The 19438-nt window shown below is 33.5% G+C and overlaps 3 protein-coding genes across 4 annotated transcripts in view; 1 reads left to right on the top strand and 2 right to left on the bottom strand.

Moving 5' to 3' along the window:
• LOC130641232 (laminin subunit alpha-1-like) overlaps nt 1-11589 on the bottom strand; it is a 46832-nt gene extending 35243 nt beyond the window's left edge. Inside the window, exons 1-10 of the mRNA XM_057447953.1 lie at nt 10986-11589; nt 10111-10356; nt 9009-9077; nt 7665-7742; nt 7154-7382; nt 6488-6606; nt 6118-6208; nt 5069-5169; nt 4816-4921; nt 4347-4399 (exon numbers count right to left, since the gene is read on the bottom strand). Of these exons, the coding sequence (XP_057303936.1) occupies nt 4347-4399; nt 4816-4921; nt 5069-5169; nt 6118-6208; nt 6488-6606; nt 7154-7382; nt 7665-7742; nt 9009-9077; nt 10111-10356; nt 10986-11303 (1410 nt within the window). The 5' untranslated portion in view covers nt 11304-11589. The remainder of the gene's footprint in view (nt 1-4346; nt 4400-4815; nt 4922-5068; nt 5170-6117; nt 6209-6487; nt 6607-7153; nt 7383-7664; nt 7743-9008; nt 9078-10110; nt 10357-10985) is intronic.
• LOC130641258 (galactosylceramide sulfotransferase-like) lies at nt 736-4429 on the top strand. The gene is made up of 4 exons (XM_057447995.1): nt 736-1092; nt 1671-1823; nt 2402-2623; nt 3266-4429. Exons 1-4 carry the CDS (start codon nt 827-829, stop codon nt 4173-4175), a joined length of 1551 nt encoding a protein of 516 aa, XP_057303978.1. The 5' UTR covers nt 736-826; the 3' UTR covers nt 4176-4429.
• A 5814-nt stretch (nt 11590-17403) lies between the features above and the next one.
• On the bottom strand, nt 17404-19438 carry LOC130631600 (uncharacterized). Of its 2 annotated transcripts, XM_057444422.1 has the most exons (4): nt 19060-19438; nt 18681-18716; nt 18202-18220; nt 17404-17588 (listed from the first exon to the last, which is right to left on the bottom strand). In XM_057444422.1, exons 1-4 carry the CDS (start codon nt 19416-19418, stop codon nt 17565-17567), a joined length of 438 nt encoding a protein of 145 aa, XP_057300405.1. In that variant the 5' UTR covers nt 19419-19438; the 3' UTR covers nt 17404-17564. The 2 variants fall into 2 exon arrangements, with proteins under 2 accessions (XP_057300405.1, XP_057300397.1); XM_057444414.1 differs by lacking the exon at nt 17404-17588 and having other exon boundaries at nt 17872-18220.

Genomic DNA, 19438 nt, shown 5'->3' with positions numbered 1-19438 from the left:
TAGTGCGGCATCGTATTATATTAGGACATTAGCTCGCAAGCCAAAATGAGACAAGCGAAACTATTTATTTGTGGCTCCACAAAATCAGAAGTCAAATCATTAGTTGACCTATATATACGTACAAAAAGGTACTCGAAGGATTCATGGTGATTTTCTGTCACCGTAAATGCAAATAACGTTGTAAGAGAATTTCTATTTTATTTTTAAATCGCTTTTTTTCACTATAAACGTAAGAACAAATTAATTGTTGTTTTTTCCATTAAAATGCTGACCCGAACTCGATGAGACAAACTTGCTGTGTGTGTTTACAAACTTTATTGCGCTAACTCACAAAACGAGAAGTTAGCAAATAACCTGGTTGCAGTAAACAAGCAAAATACAATTGTGATTTTCATAGTTCACGCTAAGGTTTCTAAAAAAGTATGTTTACAGTTTCGGGCGTCTTACCGTGATAGTCTAAATAAGTTGTATGCCACTGTTTTTCAACAGAGCGTACGAAATCATACCGAAAGTGATGAAAAAAGTATGCTCAATTTAATCATATCAATCGCTATTTTCAAACATGATACCAACGTGAAATCTGTATAATTTTTTTATTCTTCTTGCTCATTGGTTCTTGTTATGAAGAATTCTTTTCTCTTAAATCTGGTGTAAGCGAGGCAAGCACTGAAATTCAATGCACGAGGTCGGGGTGTATTTGAAACATTGCATTACTTAAATTTTGAAACTAATGTTGCTAAGTTTTGCTAATTAGGATTCTATCATTTTAACACAATGTGGCTGGAAAGCACTCAAGTAAATCAGTTTTAAAGCACATTTGGCAGCCATGTTGAATACAAAAATTATCACAGAAGATCAGGAAAAACAGCAAGTTAAAATCGATAGTATTGCCATTGACATTGAAGCTGGTTCATCAAATGCAATGGTTTACATTCGATCAATATTTTCCATTGTTGTCGTGTGGTTGTTTACGTTTTGTGTGATAATGTTGGTGTTTATCAAAGTTGATCATTTACGGACTTATGTTATCAGAGATTTAATCCCTGTTAAAGAGTTGCGAGACTTGGAAAAGAAAGCTGATAGAATAATAAAGTAAGTATAGCTATGTCCCCTTGGTTTTTGGCCTCTTTTTGGCTATTTCGCTGATTCATTTTTTCGTGGATTAAGTCACAGCATAGATAACTTTCAACAACATGGAATTACAAGCTGTTAAAAGACATTGTTTCTAATGTTAGAATGGTTAATTTGACAAAGACAAAATTGAAGTCAGGGAAACAAAATCTTTCTCCAGCTTAAATAGCCAAAATATAAATAGAACCTGATCAACTTTAACAAACTTAAGATCAGACAAATTGGAACAAGAAATCAATATGGATGATCACACAGGTTATAAGCTCAAGATTCTCGCCGTTCAATAAATTACTCTTCTAGAATGTTGTCACAAAGTAATCACTAAGAGGTAATTGATTTAAAACTACATGATAGATAGATCAATCATTTTTAAGAGCAAAGTGAAAAACACAGTAACTCCTTTACCCTTTAACTCAATCTTTTAACAAAACCTTGATCTCGTCACAATCTGAAGACGGGATCATAACAGTAGCTTACAAGGCTGCTTGGCAAATGACAAATGTCAAATTTAACCCAATCCATTTTCATTGTATGTTTAGTCATCAAATTGCACAAACACTTGACATTGAAAGCTCTGAATCAGAGATTCGAAAGATTCAAATGAAGTTAAACAGAAGATATAACCAGTTGGTTTCATCAACATATTTCGACATTGCCAAGGAGTACAAAAGAATCATGGAAGGCGGTGCTGTGTAAGTAATTACTTCAGATTGATTTCAGTTCTTAGTATGGAGGAAGAAGAGAAGAAGGTAAGAAAGGAAGAAGAGAAATCTAGTGCAGAAATATATATGCAGAGACACTGTGGGTATTAAATTCAGACCGAAGATGTTGGCAAATGCGGAAAAAGAATACCGCAGAAAAAAAGCAAGCATGTGCAACGAACCCTTGAGCATTTATTTTTACTCTGTAATTCCGCATTTACAGCAAAAGCAGTAGTCTGTACTAATAAAGATCTCTATAGATCTATAATTTGTATGTTTTGTAAAAATTGCGTTATTAGGTATCAAAAATTATAGCCAATAAAAGCTGCAATGGAATAATGAATACGAAAAGCAACTAACGTAGCCTTTATTTGAATAAAAATTAAAAAATATAAAGAGTCAACAATAATAGCTAATTTGCCAGTAGCTATGAATTTTTTAAATATAGCTTATCAGGTTTGTCATGGAGGTAGAAATAATACCTGCATGGTTTCGTTGCAAGAGACGATAAATCTTCACAGACAAGAATACGTTTTGAAATATTCGCAGTTATTTTTTGTTTTTATTAGATGCACACCTCAATCCAACGTCGTATTTATCAAAACACACAAGACAGCCAGCAGTACCGTGACAAATATTCTAAACAGATATGCTGATTTGCGAGAACTAACTGTAGCACTGCCGTCTATGGGAGATTCAAGATTTGCATGGCCAAGAAAATTTCATTGGTCTAGCGTAGACCTATTAAGATTGCACGATCAACCTGCAAATATGTTGACGAACCACGCAAGGTAAATTCTTTTTAACAATGTCCTTAGATATAGTTTTTTTTCAATTCTTAACTCAAAACAATAAAACAATTTTCTCTGGTGTTTGAAAGAAACAAATAATGTTTTTATCTTCATTCAAGGAAAATATAACAACCGCGTGAATGGTGAATTTATATGTGTAAATTCATGGTTTTCATTTATGAAGGAAAAACTTATTCGACCAAATACGACTGCTAAGGAGGGCACGACCCTTAGCCTGTACACCTCCTCCTTTTTTAAACATTATACACTTTGATTAGTTCACATTTTTATTTTTATATTTTTATTAGATTTTCAGTTCCAAGTTGCCATATTTTGGTCCAAAGAATATTATTGAAACAATAATTATCTAAAACACAGAAGAAGCAATGTGCAAAATAACGTCATAATTGACATTTAAAATAAAATTGATTGCAAAAAAATAAATTTCGATGATTGAAAACTGGGGCAATTAGAACTCCTGGATAGAAACGAGAAAAATGTGGACTACTTCATTCTTAAGAAGTTGTTTCCATTTCACTTTACGATTTCCACTTCACGACAGTAAAAATATCAGAATCTCTCTTACTGTCCATCATAATGACGTCCAAATAATCAACAAATTTTATTATCTCCCACTTTTAGATATAATCGCGAAGAGATGGACATGATTATGGAAGATAACTCGAAATACATTACCATCCTTCGTGACCCTGTCACTCAATTCGAGAGTTCCTTTTACTACTTTGAGTTCGATCGAGTGTTGAAATTAAACACCTCTGCGAATCCTATTGATGCATTTCTACAATTTCCTGACGAACATTTGTATAACTTAACATTACGGCTTGGAGATCTTCCTGATACCATGAATCTTATTCAAAGTGGGATGTTTTATGACTTAGGTTTTGATTTTATGGACATAGAATCTGATGATCGAATACAAGAAGTGTTGGAGAATTTAGATTCTGAATTCCATTTGGTGTTGATCATGGAATATTTCGATGAGAGTTTAGTGTTGTTGAAAAAAGAATTATGTTGGGATAATGACGATATTTTATATATAAAACAGAACCAAAGGTTGAAGCATTTAAACTTAACTGAAAATGCAAAGGATAGGATTAGAACTTGGAACCGTGCCGACCATTTACTTTATCAGTATTTTAATAAAACCTTTTGGAAAAAAATAGAAAACTACGGACCAATGTTTTGGCAAGAAGTAGAAGAATTTAGACTACGGAACAAAGAATTCGAGAGAATTTGTTCACCAGAGAAAGTTACCAAGAAAGGGTTTAAAATCAATGTTGATGTGAATGCATTTGTTATGAACCAAAAAGTGGATCGATTTCATAGATATTTATGTGGAAAAGTATTAAAAAGTGAAGTCGAATATCTATCGTACTTTCGAACGAAATTTCGCGCCGATTACGGCTACCAAAAATTATTAATTGCAGAAGGTTTGAAACCTATTGAACATGAACGCAGACTGCAAAAGAAATTAAAGTCCAAAGCACAAATGGGGCCGAAGTTTTTTAAGCTTAAAGGCTTTGAAAGGTAGTGAAGGTTGCTGTTGTAAAAATAAATCCTTTTTTTAACGTGTGAACAATCTGTTTTGTAATTTTTGTACTTTTAAAGCGTGAATTTACTTTTTTATAAATACATGACACAAAATAAATACAGAATCAAATAAAAATAAAGAATTTAAAAATTTCGTTCTAATTGCACATACCTTATGGCAAGTATTTAATCTTTGAACAGTTCCAGGAAGATGGCAGGCGCATGCTGAAAAAGATAATTGCTTCGTTAAAGTGATTGATACAAAGCTGCTTTAAAGCCACAGCATTAAGAACAAAAGGTTTCAAAAAAAAGTTATTAGAAATGCATGTAATATTCTCATTCTATTAGCTGTAATGTAATATTTTAACTAGCTGGAGTTCTGCAGATAATTTTCCTTATTGTTTTATCTTGTTCATGTACACTGCCAACTGTTTAATGTTTCGAGATTCATTCAAAAAATGCTGTCAACACTTCTTTCAAAGCATGCAAAAGCCTGATTCTGTCAGTTTCTCGATATGGCCAAAGTCAACTGCAGCATTAGCTTTAAAGGTGAAATTCTAAGTCTATCTAGTTTAAAGAATTGGACCTCCAAGAATACCAAGTTTTAACAAAAAGAAATTATTTCTGTTTGGGTAACGTACGCCTGCATCCATGATTGTTTGATGCTTCTAGTCGGTAGAAACCATTCATGCACATGTCGCATTTGCTACCAATCACATGTTGTTTACAAAAACAGTCACCAATGTTCTAAAGGGAAGGAAATATATGTTCTCTGTCAAAAACTTTGCAGTTTTTTTCGGTATAATTCCGTTTCATAGGTATTGATACTAGTACATAATGGATTTGGAAAAAGCTTGATGCAATCCGATAAAAGCCCTAAAACTAGCTCTTTACCTTTCCAGGAAATAATTTTGCCATTTCAGCGTGCCTGATACATTCCAAGTATTGAATACCTGTTGACGAAGGCCTACTACCAGCCAAAGAACAACCGCATGCTAGAGAAGAGATAAAGAAAATAATTAAAATTAGGAAATGCTAATCACAATCTGCTTTCATTTCTATACATTTGATAAATGGAAATGCAAAGAGGTAATATATTATATTACTTGAAAAACAATGAAAAGCAACGTTATATATAATACATTATATGTAAACTAAATATCTCTAACAGCAGGTTCTGTAATTTTGACGTGTTTTTGCATGCAAGTGATGGCATCTCAACGATTTCCTATACCATAAATCAGTTTTTGAGAAACCTTTTTAAACATTCCAAGCAGTGAGTCCGCAGATATGATCTTTAAACTTTTGTGTTTACTCCCCTCACCCGCCCTCCCACTGTTCCAAATAACAGAGTTTGGGAAAATCTGGCATATAAAGAGTGGATTCCTCTAAAATGTAATTTTCTTGTGTGTCCATCCGTCACACTCATGCGAAGCTATTGAGGTACTTCTCGATAGAAAATATGCTATATCATTATTTTGAAGTTGAAATTTGGATATTTTTGTAAAATATAAGGCTTAACCTTATTAAAAAATTAGTTTCAACTTTATTTTTTCATGTCTATGTTAACATACTTCGTAATAGGCTCGTATATAAATTTGAACAGATCTTAAGTAGCTAAATCGCGAAAAAAAGGAGACGAATCTTGATTTTTTGACATCTTGATGGAATATTGTAAAGCTACTTGATAGGTATCTAAGATATCCTGGGCACTGAATTTAAAGGTAAATAATTGAAAAATATTAGAACTGTTGATTTTGCGTATGGTCGCCAAGTTATCGTTATTTTTCGAGCATGAACTAGAATGTTTTTATATTTAAAGTTAAAAACATTTTTAACTATACAATTCTGGTCTTACTATGCACAAATATTCACCAATATCTTGTTTAAAAGAGCTCCACGATTATGGGCTAGGTTTTTTTTATTAAAAGTTGTTCACTCACGGGGACATGCATCTATGGATGAAGCATCCACATTAGGTGGTCGATAAAAAAACTGCTTGCATTTTTCACAGTTGATCCCTTCAGTATTGTGCTAGAAAATATAAAGGAACAGATTTTTACAAGAATTTACCTATTCTTCATTCTTTCATTTATAGTAGTTTTAAGAAAGATCATAAAAATGGTGTTTTACATACTGTGGACACTGTTGAAGCATAAAAGTAACGGCCTTATACAGACTTCAATAAAATTTTAGCCTGAGATCAATCAAGCCGTTGTGAGTATTAGTGCCAGAGGTTGAGACCATTGTCTAAAGTTAACACCTCTATATAACTATGCTCTTCATAAATCTAATAAAAAAAATATACATTACCAGGCAATTTAGACACACTCCACCACCTGAGTATTTTCCATGGATATCCAAACTTAATTTCCGATCCGCTACATTCTTATCATACCGACAGACTTGACTGTGGCTATGGCAATTACATTCTAAAGTGTACGTATGGAAATACAGCTAGTCATATATAAAACAGTAGGATAAATAATAAGCAAGTTAACGCCACGGCCTTGTAATATTTGTGTGTCGAAAAAATGAAAAAATTATTCGGTAAGGTAAAATGACTAGTCTATTATACCAGGTATCGATCTATCTCTTCAGAACTGTAACCCTCATTCTCGTACAGTGCTTATTAAAACTGAAATTTATGAATTTATAATGTTTTGATGGGCCTACGTATAATCGTCAAATAATTTTTAGATAAAACAATATAAATTTTAAAAAGTTGAAACACTTTCTCCAGTTTTTAATGTATCGATTATTATCAACCACCTTCGGAATAAAATTCAATGTTAGAAACACTATTGGAAGTTTGTATTGTAAAAGATAAAATTGTTCTGACTATATCACGGAAACCAAAATTATTAAACCACAACTTCTATATTCCAATTTCAAAGGTTCGCATTATGGAAATTGGTTGGGCGCCTGAAAGTGTCTATTTTTTGGCCTAGAATGATGAATGGTAAAAGAGATACTTACGTTCACAAGAACTCGTGGAATCAGATATCCAGGAGGACTTAGATCCACGTTTCCATGGATACTGGTTATAATAAGGGCAGCACATTTCACAATGGGTACCGCATGTGTTGTCTTGACACGCACAGGTACGGGAGCCAGTGTTGACATTAAGAGGACACGAAATACCATCGCCGTGTCCGTTGCAATCACATCGCGCGATTAAAGAGATTTGACTGACTACATAATGGTGCTGAAAATGAGAAGATACATGTCATTGGGATCGGGATGGAATTTTGTTACTTACTTACAATTGCCCCTAAGCAAAGGTTTATAAATTTGTCTTAAAATGCCTTTAAATTGTATCTTTGTAGCATATGGAACTACATATGATTAATTTTAGTTTCTGTAGTAAATTTCCTGTAGTCTACACCATGTGCAAAGATCCCCAATGCTTAAAAGAATTATCCCTGTCCTCACTAAAAAAACATGACATATCATATAAAGAAAATTTTGTTAGACTGATCTCACATACCCAACGTGTATCGATGAAATCGAACTTTCGATACATTCCGGAAAATCGAATGTAAACATTTGTAACATTCATCCATTTCTATAAGCAAAAATATCAACAGTATTGAACAGTACGATTTTGGAGCCAGAATGAAGCCGGTACTGTAGCTTCTAAAACAAAAATTTTGTGTAACACTTGCTAAATAATTTACTGCAGGTCCACAACAAATATTTCGGAAGAAATTAAAACACAAATAGGAGCGCCTCGAAGTTGCAAATGTTGAAAGATCTGTACAAAAACTAAAGGCGGTGATAGACGATCCGATTAATCGAATTCGATTTGTCGAAATTATATTGAGCATTAAAAAAAAATTGAAACTTAACAGGTGGCAAGGTGATGATCCACGATCCAATTCATCGAATTCGATTTATCGAAGTTATATTAAACATTAATATAAAACTGAACAGATTTTTGATAATTTCCTTTCGATAAAATGTCTTTAGAGAGTGAAGACAGAGTTGAACTCGCTGCTGGTACAGTTATTATTAAAACAACTAAAATTTTAAGAAAACGTTAGAACTGAGTGTGTTGTTACTTTTCTATTAATAAGCTTCATTCACTGATAAAATTCTCGTTGATTTCAGTTTTATCCTTTTTTGACAACATGATGTTTTCAAAGTTCCTCTGCTAATGTTTATTTTTTATATGGAAACTCACAATTTTTGAACGCACATTTGACGTACAGATTTTAGGAATTTTAATTGGCTAAAAACCTTTCGATTAATCGAAAAAGTTGAACCGGTTCGACTTTTTAAAAATCGAATTCGACAAGTCTAAGCATGCCGAAAGCATACGATTTTTACATGATACAAGATCCAATTAATCGAACTCGACTAATCGATCGTGTATAACCGCCTTAAAAAATGCCTAAGACTATCACTTTTTGTATTGTTACAAGCATAGATGGGCCTATTTAACATGGCTAGCCTCATAAATATCGAGAGATATACCTTGTCTGTTAATTTCAGGAGAGTCCATGGCATAAGTGAGAAAGTCCTACAGTACTTAATCTTTATTTTGAGTTGAGTAGACCAAGTTAGCACCCATGCTGTGCCAGACAACTCCCTCCATAATCCAACAGCCCACACAGTGTGCCATCTCCCCCTTTTCCCCACATGGCCGGGTTAAAACCGAGGCTATAGAAACATTCACACGCTCATAGGGAATCGCCACCAAGGGGATTTCAAAACGGTAAGAGAAGTAACAAAAAATCCTTTGCACAATTCTCTTTTTCAGGGATAGATGAATTTGAATAGCCTTATAATAGTACTCTTAAAAAAAATACTAAAAAATGTGAACAAATACCAGAAGAGCTGTCGATTCATAAACATTGGATCCGTCTCCTCGTATCTCCCCGTTCAATTCAATCAAAACCTAAAAAATGCATAGTGCATAAATAAGCAATACACAACGTAACTTTTTAATATCTAATGTATTGAACGTTTGCAAGACTTGAAGCAGAATAACAACTGAGGCAAGACTCGATGCAGAATAACAACTGAGCCAAGACTTGATACAGAATATCAACTGAGCCAAGACTTGATGCAGAATAACAACTGAGGCAAGACTTGATGCAGAATAACAACTAAGCCAAAACTTGATGCAGAATAACAACTGAGTCAAGGCTTGATGCAGAATATCAACTGAGCCAAGACTTGATGCAGAATAACAACTGAGGCAAGACTTGATGCAGAATAACAACTGAGCCAAGGCTTGATGCAGAATAACAACTGAGGCAAGGCTTGATGCAGAATAACAACTGAGGCAAGGCTTGATGCAGAATAAAAACTGAGCCAAGACTTGATGCAGAATAACAACTGAGGCTAGACTTGATGCAGAATAACAACTGAGGCAAGGCTTGATGCAAAATAACAACTGAGACAAGGCTTGACGCAGAATAACAACTGAGGCAAGACTTGATGCAGAAGAGAAAACTGTCGAGATGATTTTTTGTGCTGATTTCATGTGATTTGAGAACTAGTTAATAGAATTCGTAATGTTATTAAATTTACTATACTCTTTGCTGTAAAGGTTTGTAATGGAACGGATCGGAACCGATAATTCTGATTTTTTGAATCTCATTGGTTCATAATATTTTCTGCTCCATTCTATTCTAAGCCGTTCCAAAATAAAGTTGAGATATTTTAACATTTTTTGTGAACTGGAACGCAAAAAATTATAAAATTAAAATAACAAAACTTAAGTATTTTTCTCCTTTTGCTCCGATTCATTTTACTTTTAAGTGAAAATTCAGCTTTGAGAACGCTTGAAAAATCAAAAAGTGAACGAAATAGACAACACTAACAGCACAAAATTGTAGACACCGAAATCCCCTTTGTATGTAACAAACAGATGGAGAGACGGAACGGAGAACTGGCGTATTATTATAAGAGATTGTGATTCTCACCTGTTCTCCATACTCGAAGGGATAACCGCTGTATTCTTGACATAACACTCTGTTAATCTTTTGGTCTGGAAGAATATAAATTTCGCTATCTGGAATTCCAAACACTGTTGTACATTCTTGCCGCTGTGACACCATGTAGTGCCATGGTGTGTATGTCTTTCCAAAATCTGACGATTTGTAGATAGCTATTTGACCTGGTCGCCTGTAGTCACCGAATTGGAATAATAACTGTTTGCCAAATACAGCCTGAAATATAGGTTAAAATTGACTATTTGCAAATAATAACAAGTCAAAACAAAAACCTAAGAAAGGACAGCTAATTTTCATTCGCTATCATACCAAAAATGGCTCTTGTTGCCTTTACAGATAAGCTCACTGGAGAACCAAAACAAAAGACACTCAAACTACTCGTATTATTATGACGAAGTTAGAAAGTGATTCCTAAATACAGGATGATAGGATTAGTTTTACAGCGATGCCTTAAAAATCTCCAATAAGGATCAGCTCTGGATATAATGAGAAATATATCCCTGGTTTTAAGCCCGTCGGTATATATGTTTTGTTAAAAGATCCAAAAAAATAAAAATAACAACAAGAATTTAAGCGCTTTTTTGTTCATATTTCTAAAGAACCACAAGCTACAATATGTTTTATTCTATTACTTGAGATGTTAAGATGTTTTGGTGTTAAAGAAATTGCTTTATTTTGGTTTTGCATTTAAGATTTTACGGTATATAGTCAATCATAAAAGTCAAAGTCCATTTGTAAATATCCACCACATAGGTTGTAATTCCAGTGCCAGTTTGACTACGGATTACAATGTGAATAATACTTCGTATTTCAAGTCCTAAGATTTAAGTGTATTAGGAGCTTACCTGCTGAAGGTTAACATTAATGTACGCTTTGTCAACGTTATTAGTCGACTGCCATGACGTACTGATGTTGCCATCTGTCAAGTATCTTGCTGGTCTTGCTAGCAGCGGGTTCTGCGCATCACAAACGGATAAAACACGCAATCGCGGAGCTACGTATCCCTCCTTTGTGTTATAATATTCTTCACGTGGCGAACCACAAGTAATGTTTGCAATGACAGGTTTATACAAGAAGGCGTCGAAACCTTTAGCTAAAACTGTGGCTCGTAAGTAATTAACTTTTAATGAGATCACCAACAGAAGAAGGTAGAATGTCTGCATGTTAAAAAAATGCTTCTCCAAATTATTTAAATTGTATTTAGTTATAACTCTCAATTTATGTTACTGTAGTCCGCTAAAAAAATGGACTACAATATTCTCCAATGAACGCTATTCTTTCCTTCAGATTGAAATAGCGCCCAACAAAAATAAACTGTCTAAAAAAAAGTCACCAGATGTCAATTAAACTTCATGACCTTGTTGCATAAGCATTCCAACAGTAAAGAAAGAAAACTTACAAGAAATCTAAAGTACCTTTCAAACACGCTCTGTTTCAATCAAGTGTCTTTCAAATGCATGCAGAAGATGCGCGAAACAGATGCCAACTTGAATAATCACATTGAGCGCTGGTGAATACATATTCAAAATGAATTAAAAATCCATGCTACCCGTGTTTTTGTGTGAGCTTTTTTTGCTCAGACGCTTTTTTTTAAAAATATACTCTTTTTCGATAATATCTGAAAGAAATACTTTAAGAGAGAATATTATTGCAACAAGAGGGTATAGTCCTACTATATTACATTGAAAATGGCAGATTAATAACTACAGCAGAATCTTCAATTTATATTGCAAATTTTAAATGCTTTCTGTATATGCTAATTCAATACGAGCGTTCTTTTCGGTTTTGTGAATATAAGTATTAAAGTTTGTTTGATTCTGCAGGGCGTATTTGAATACTCTACAAGTAAAAATCAAAAACTGCAAATTTAGCTAAAATGTTTTCAAACTGTTTTTAATTATTGTTGATTTCATTTTAAATCTTCACAAATACCAAAAAAGGTTTCCAAAGCTTTTCTTGTCCTTGTTATTGTGACTTCATCTTCCTTGGATGCATGTTTTCTGACTGAAACACAATAATTAATTCTTATTTCCATTATGACAGCAACAAAAAAATTATTAATCTTAAGGTCTACCCGAAACGTGACATATTGACAACGTCGGCCTGCCTTAAACGGATGTGACTTTTTTCATTCTTAGTACTTGATTGATAAATAAAATCACTTGAAACCCAGAAGTTTGAAGTGCGTGGATTTAATTCTCTTTAACACTCCACTGTGTTCAAAAATTTAGATAGCGTTTTGTAACTTGTCGAACTCAGCCCTTCATCAATTTATTTCTAGTATTAGTTCACGAAATTTGAATTTCTTGAATTTAGCTTTACTATGACACCAGAACAGTGACTGGAGATCTTAATTCTTTTGTGTAGACTGCAAGGTTTAACTTGTTTCACTTGAACTCGATCAACCTGTCGTCCCTAGTGTTGATGTGCGTTGAAATAAGTCCTCAATCTGCTTTAGATTCTACTAGACTCAAAAATTGAACGGAACTGAAGGAATAATTGTATATTTTAAAATCTAATTGGTTGATTTTTCTTGCTTTTCGTGCAGACAGGAACGAAATAAAATATAAAAATAATTAGCAGAATACTCAATGATATAAAAGTATTTTTCGTGTCGTTCCAATCCGGTCTTTTCATGAATGGAAATTTAATTATAAACAATAAAAAAAAATAATTTATTAAACTTGAACTGACTGCGTAGTCTAGATCTAAAAATAATCTCTTCTTTTATTTTGTACAAAGCAAACAATGAAAATGAAGCAAAGGCCAGATATGTAGCTAGAAAATAGCATATATGGAGTTGATGTGAGCTGCCTGGAGATGAGAAACTTTATTGTTATTTTTGTTAAAAAAGTGTAATGTCCATTTGATTTTTTGTTTTTCTTCAAAACCAGAATGTTAGGCGGTTGCATTGGGTGGCGGGTGTGAGGTCCAATACAAAGCTGCACGCCGCAGCGATTATTACGAAAAAGTTCATTATGAAAGTTATATCATAAGTAGACACAAAATACATATGCTAGAAGTAAATAGACGATGTATCTAAATGTATTCTTCTTTTCTCAAACGAAACAACCAAGGTAAAATAAGTTGTACAAAGTTAGCTAACAATAATAAAAGTTCCTAAAAAGTTTTGCAATGTGAAATTTTCTCACAGCCATCTACATTGCAAGTCGAAAATTAAATTCTGGCCTAGATCGCGAAAGTTGGATTACGAAGGGTTAGGGTTAGGCTTTGCGAAAGCGAAATTCTTTTAAAATTGTTGCCAGATAAAATCTTTATATCACTTTCATCCATAATTTGTGAAGTTTTGAGCATTAATTATTACTCAACTCTTCAATTTGACTTACATGGATGAAATCTTATATATACCTCCAGCAACTAATTGTTTTAATAATTATCTCTTTAATAATAGCCGTCTGTCACGCAAAATGGCAGCTTAGCTGCACAGGTAGCGAGACGCACGCAATGCGGTATAAAAAGGACGGGCGAACCCGTGGATTTTTCCACGGGCTAACGACTAGTTAAATATAATGCGATGGTATATAGCGAATGATGATCCAAGCATACTGATGTCAGCAGCGGGAATCCCTTTATGAAACAATGCTCATAGTCACGTGATCTGATAGCGAGAGTTAAAAATTTGAAAATAGTGGACATTAAAGAAAATATTCGATAATATTTATTTTATATATAGCTTATGTCAGCAGCGGGCATCTCTTAATAAAGGTAATTTTCTATATGACTATAGTTTTCGCAGCCTTAGCGCGAATTTTTTTTTTTGTGGAAGTTGCGATAACGTAATTTATGCTAATTAAATAGATTTCGAAACAATGTGGAATCACAGCCATTTTTGGTTTACTAAAAGCGTCCTTACTGACAAAAAATCTGGCGCAGAGTAACAAATCTCAATATATTTAATTAATGTAATTCCCAACACATCATTGTTTAAGGTGATATGATAATTTTGAAATCCTCCCCTGCGTATATTTATGAAATTATCTTGTGCTAACTAGCGCACTGATATATAGCATATAAATGTCTCAGAATGCTGATGTCAGCAGTAAGAATACCTGAATAAAGGTGAGTTCCCATATGACTGCATTTTTCTCTCGAGTGGAGAAATCTTTAGAGCTTTTTCCACCAATTAAAGCCAGCCTTGTGAAGGCCACAAACAGCCACATAGTTTAAATGTTGCAAGATAGATCAATCACAAGATCTTGAAAAAAATGATTAAGTCATGAATTACTTGCAAAAGTGAAATAAATGTATCCGTTTTACAGACAAATTTCTAGTTGGATAGGCCGCTGTTACAAATACTTGTAGGACAATCTTAGCAGGGATTTGGAGGACAAAAAAAGATGAAGGCTGCGGGGAATCCTGCTTTAAATAAGAAAAAGACACCCAAGAAAAAGGTTAACCTTCGAACACATTTAACGTTGTCCACAGTACCAGTCTTTCCCCTTCACAAATTTTTCACAACATTACAATGTTATCTCAAGAACAGTTGGTTGACTCTTGACAAGGATTTTTTTAAATACGGAATTACGTGAGTTACTAAAGACTGGTAGGATAAGAGAAGTGGCTACCGTTCTTCTTCTTTCTATACCTTCCCAGTGATTAATTATCGAGTTTTTAAATTTGTTCTTTTTTCTCCAACGTACACGTTAGCACAAAAATTAGAAAAAGTAAAGCAAAGAATAATTAGAGTAAAGAAAATATAAAATTAGATTTTACTATCTTATTGAAACATGAATATCATGGAACTTCAAAATGAACATTTTAAGCGCTTTAGAAGCTGTAAGAACTGTTCTTTTGGAAAAAACAATCTGTTAAAAAAATCATATGAAACGCGACAATACTCTGGTTACTCTTCTCTTTTGATGCAAACAAAAACCGCTTTGGGTGGGACAAAAATGAGATATAACCTAATGCATTCCACGTGAAGAAAACGTCAAAATTCGGTACAATCATAAAAAACAATTTGGAAGACAGATAATTACGCGACCCATTATATGATTAAGACAGGCAGCTCAACGGAAAAGTTACAGGTCACTTTTTTTTTAAAATCATCACATAAACTTATCATACTGATACATTAAGTCAGTATGCTGACCGCACAACTAAGAAATGAAAAAAGTGATTTCGAATATTAACACAGGCCCTGGGACCATTTACCGTAGATTGGTTTGCAAATGACGAAAAGGAAAAGCTTTGACTCAAAAAATTATTGTCCGGAAACAGAATGCGTTAACGTCGTTAATACCTCATGGAAAAACAAAAATAATTCACTGGTGCCGCCGATCCAAACTCAACGGTTTTAAAACACTACCATACTAGAAAAGCTTCGAGAACACTAGTGATCTCAAATTAGCCCTCAGCACTGTTCTACTCACTTATAAGACTTCACAAAATTCATTGAAAAACTCAGGATCTTTGAAAATTCCTTTGACGTTACTGAAGAAAGTTCCAAGTAATCCTTATTACGCTAAAGAAATTTTAAAACTCATTATAATAGCTTTCAAATTGCAATGTGAACAAACCTTATCCACCAGGGGCAGTGATATTTTCGTTACTGCACTAAAACACGGGCTCACTGGACACACGAAAACTATCAAAAACTCTTTCAAAACTAATCAATAATCATTTTTACAAAATCTTCACAACTCATTTTGCCCAACATTGGGAGAACAAAACTTTAAGGAATTGAGCAAAAGATTTACCAGAACATGTCATAAAATTTTGCGGAAAACAACACGATGTAAACGTACTATATTTTTTGATTGATGGAATATATGGTGTCAAAAATATTTTGTCTCCAAATTCCAGCCCTGCGACTAAGAGTTCCGTTGGGTTTTCCGATTAATAGCGTGTAATAAACGGACCACTTAAAAAGTCAAGGTACAGGTATTTATGCACACTTTAGAACCACATAGACGTCTGTTTATGAAGTTTTAGGGGGTAAAATAAGTTCTAGTCTCAAAAATATTTTAAATATCATTAAATCTAAAGATTGTTCTGACGAGGGTACAAAGACAACACGAGGATCCATAAGAAGTTAATTAATACCTTTAAAAAGATTTTAAAGTCATTGCTCACTGGCTTTTTGTTTAATAAACTTATATGTTTCTATGCAAAATTTTGGAGGATATAGCTAGCTAGCTAGTTAAAAAGGTTTGAAGTTTATTTTATAAAACAGTTTGAGTTAAAAGCAGTGTAAGTATAATCGAATAAATCATGGATATCTAATATATGTAGGGAACTTCTCTGTCATTTTCAGTTATACTTTATCTCAAGCCTTCTTAATTAAACAACTCTTATCCTGAAACGCTATTTTCACAATCTGACATGCTACAACAATTAATACAATAATAACCGATTACCCCGGGCTGTACCGCAAAATATCGCCCGAGGTCTAAGTGCCGATCGAACTTGCGAGGTCGGTGAAATGACTACACTTTACCAAGAAATATGCTCGAAGCCGCTAAACGCCTGCTTCAACTACAATAACTCCGGTTGAACATTTGCACATGTCAATCATTTCTTTATCAGTCAATGTTAAAACTGTTTGTCCATCTGTAATATCAGCATGTTTTGTTGTGTATGGTTACTAATGTTTTTTTTCTTCATCGAAGCTTTTTTAAAGTTACCTTTAACCTTAGAGAGTTAGTGGCTGCAGCACTAGGTCCAAGGATATGTCTCCCCTTAGGAAAGAGTTATTTAGTCCGGTGTAGCTTTCGGAATCGTTTTGCTAGTAAATTAATTGTTGCACTTTAGTTCGGAACAGATGCAGATGTAACTGATATATTTTGTTACAACTACACGGTTCTTATACCACTAAGATGTCGGCCACTACTAGTCGAAATTCTTGAGTCTTTTCTGTGTCAGAAGTTAGAAAATAAATAAAGTTTTTTTTTCATTAAGTGCAGCAATTTAGAATTTTTTTACTCGTCATTGTTTAAGGAGATTAAGATTTTCACATTTCTAACATCTGCGTTCCAATTAAGACTAATTTATGAATTCCCTGAATACTAATTAATGCTTATAATTGACTTTGTCTCAATACGTTTGACTCAAAGGTTGAAACGCGCACCCGATCCACAAAAACTACAAGCATTTTAATTATTTCCTTGTCAAACAAACCTTGTTTTCCCTGGCAACACTGACTAGTTTATCTCTATTTTCTTTGTCCTTTCTTTGACTGTAAGCCGACAGAAAATAATTTAAAGAACTATTAATAACATAAATATTCAAAAAATGTTTATTTCATCAGATTAAACAGCACATTCCCATGAAAAAAATTATAAATATAATTAACGACACAAACCAGGAATCAATTATACACATTTTCACTCACACTCAGAAAAAAATTAACATCCTAAAGTTCAAAAACTTTCTGTTAAATTTCAGTTCGTCACTTCGCTATTTTATAGCGAACAGGAAACGGTTTTCTAAAAACAAAACAAATTAATAAATAAATTATCTGGTAAAATGAAATAAGCGGAACATATAAAAATCCACTTATGGAATCCTAAAAGACCAAAATGTTTGCATATAGCGAATATTTGGGTCAAGGGATTTTTCCAGTCCGCATGGAGGATACGTTAATCAAGCAATGAACATAGTAGCGTGAAAAATAAAATAAAACGAAATTAATAATAGGGGCTTGGTATACGGGGAACAAAACCTGGGTGAAGTGATTTTTGTCGAAAGATCGCCCAAAAGACGAATTATGAATAATAACGGATAGAATTTATTATGATGAATAAGTAATTTTCCACAGTTAGCTAGCTTTTTTAGCAGACAGAGCTAGAAAGATTTTTACAAAGGTTTACACAAGTCGTGTATACAATTTTGTTTATTTAAAGACAACTTCCAGGTAGTTGCTTTTGTCTGAGAAACCACGCTTTATTTGCACAAAAGATATCTTTTGCATTTTTGGACTATGAATTATTCAAGTGCTATTATTTTTGTTTCAACCAATATATACATAGCTTAATCTCTTTTTTAGCGGAGTTGAGATACAAAATTAAGGGTTCGACCAACACCAGTAATGGTACTTACACATATAGTTTGACAGCATCTAGAAACAAAAAATTAAAAAGTTAAAAATATGAACCATAACAAAACTAAACAGTGCAAAAAAATTGAATTGAATTAAATTGTGAATTGGCTGCTTTTGGATGTGTGACATAGATAGCTTGAACAGTGTAAAACTGCTACTTTTAAGGAACTAATTTTCGCTTTTTAGATTTCGGTTTTTACCGTAAATTAATTTCTTCTCGATGTACAAAAAAATAAATCTTCTATTCTATTGGAATACGCAAATATAGCGCTAACAAAATTAGCTTTTTTTAGCAAAAAGTAGGGTCAATGTTAAATTTTCACTAAATGTGCATATCCTAACTTCTAATTTACTTTCGCAAAATTAATTCCCTGAAAAATTATGCAGATATTATGCGAGCAAAAAACGCGAAAATTAATTCTCTCAAGGTAGCGACTTTATACCTCCCGAGAAGCTGAAACGTTGAAATCATACTTACCCTGTCGGGTTTGGAGTGTCTTTGCATGAATCAAAACTACGATAAACAAATGAGATACGATAGTAAAGAATTTACTAGATAACAATATTATAATTGGGTTGGCCGTAACAATATCAGAACTTTTTTTCTTTTTATCTTAATTGATGTGGAGCCCAAACAAATTAGAAAACAATCCTTGGGGAAATTAAATACTTATCAAACCAATATATACCATTTTTTTATAATAATTGGCCTTTTACATATCACATATATTATAACATAGGTCTGTCAACAAAATGGTAATTATGTTAATGTCAAAAATGCAATCCATCACAATTCATGGTCAGCGGGCCTAAATAAATTTGTACCAAATAAAATAAATGTTAAAGTAAACACTTACCACCTCTGGTAATCTATTTCTCGTTTTAAAAAATCACTTCGTCGCAACTGGAAATTTCTCTTGAAGTAATCACGTCGCCGTTGTTCAAAATCATTTTCAACTGCTCTATATCTAGGTCTCACAAAATCAAAAGAGTACGGCAGCCTCTCTCTCTTCATTTGGTTGTTAAATCTCTGATTATCCGCCATGTGTGAACGGAATAAATCTCTTTGTGGAAACAGTTCTTTCCGTTCTTTCTGATCATTGGACGGCGCATAATCGTTGAGAAATGACGAAGAGCGTAAATTACGCCGGTTGGGGGTATAGCTTGTCACAACGGTAAAGCAGAAAAACACTATCAAAGCACGTGCAATCAACATCTTTAGTTCTAGGTAGTGAC

The sequence above is a fragment of the Hydractinia symbiolongicarpus genome, chromosome 1 (genome assembly GCF_029227915.1).
Source record: "Hydractinia symbiolongicarpus strain clone_291-10 chromosome 1, HSymV2.1, whole genome shotgun sequence".
Taxonomy (NCBI): domain Eukaryota; kingdom Metazoa; phylum Cnidaria; class Hydrozoa; order Anthoathecata; family Hydractiniidae; genus Hydractinia; species Hydractinia symbiolongicarpus.
This window is presented reverse-complemented; position numbering and strand designations above follow the sequence as displayed.

What these genes read in the sequence shown, in the direction of transcription:
- LOC130641258 (XM_057447995.1), top strand. Translation starts at nt 827, where the DNA reads ATGTTGAATACAAAAATTATCACAGAAGATCAGGAAAAACAGCAAGTT. An exon ending in AAAGCTGATAGAATAATAAA is followed by an intron (nt 1,093 to 1,670) that starts GTAAGTATAGCT and finishes TTGTATGTTTAG; the next exon opens with TCATCAAATTGCACAAACAC. An exon ending in ATGTTGACGAACCACGCAAG is followed by an intron (nt 2,624 to 3,265) that starts GTAAATTCTTTT and finishes TCCCACTTTTAG; the next exon opens with ATATAATCGCGAAGAGATGG.
- LOC130631600 (XM_057444414.1), bottom strand. Translation starts at nt 19,418, where the DNA reads ATGTTGATTGCACGTGCTTTGATAGTGTTTTTCTGCTTTACCGTTGTG. An exon ending in GAAATAGATTACCAGAGGTG is followed by an intron (nt 18,717 to 19,059) that starts GTAAGTGTTTAC and finishes TGTTTATCGTAG; the next exon opens with TTTTGATTCATGCAAAGACA. An exon ending in GACACTCCAAACCCGACAGG is followed by an intron (nt 18,221 to 18,680) that starts GTAAGTATGATT and finishes TTTTGTTTCTAG; the next exon opens with ATGCTGTCAAACTATATGTG.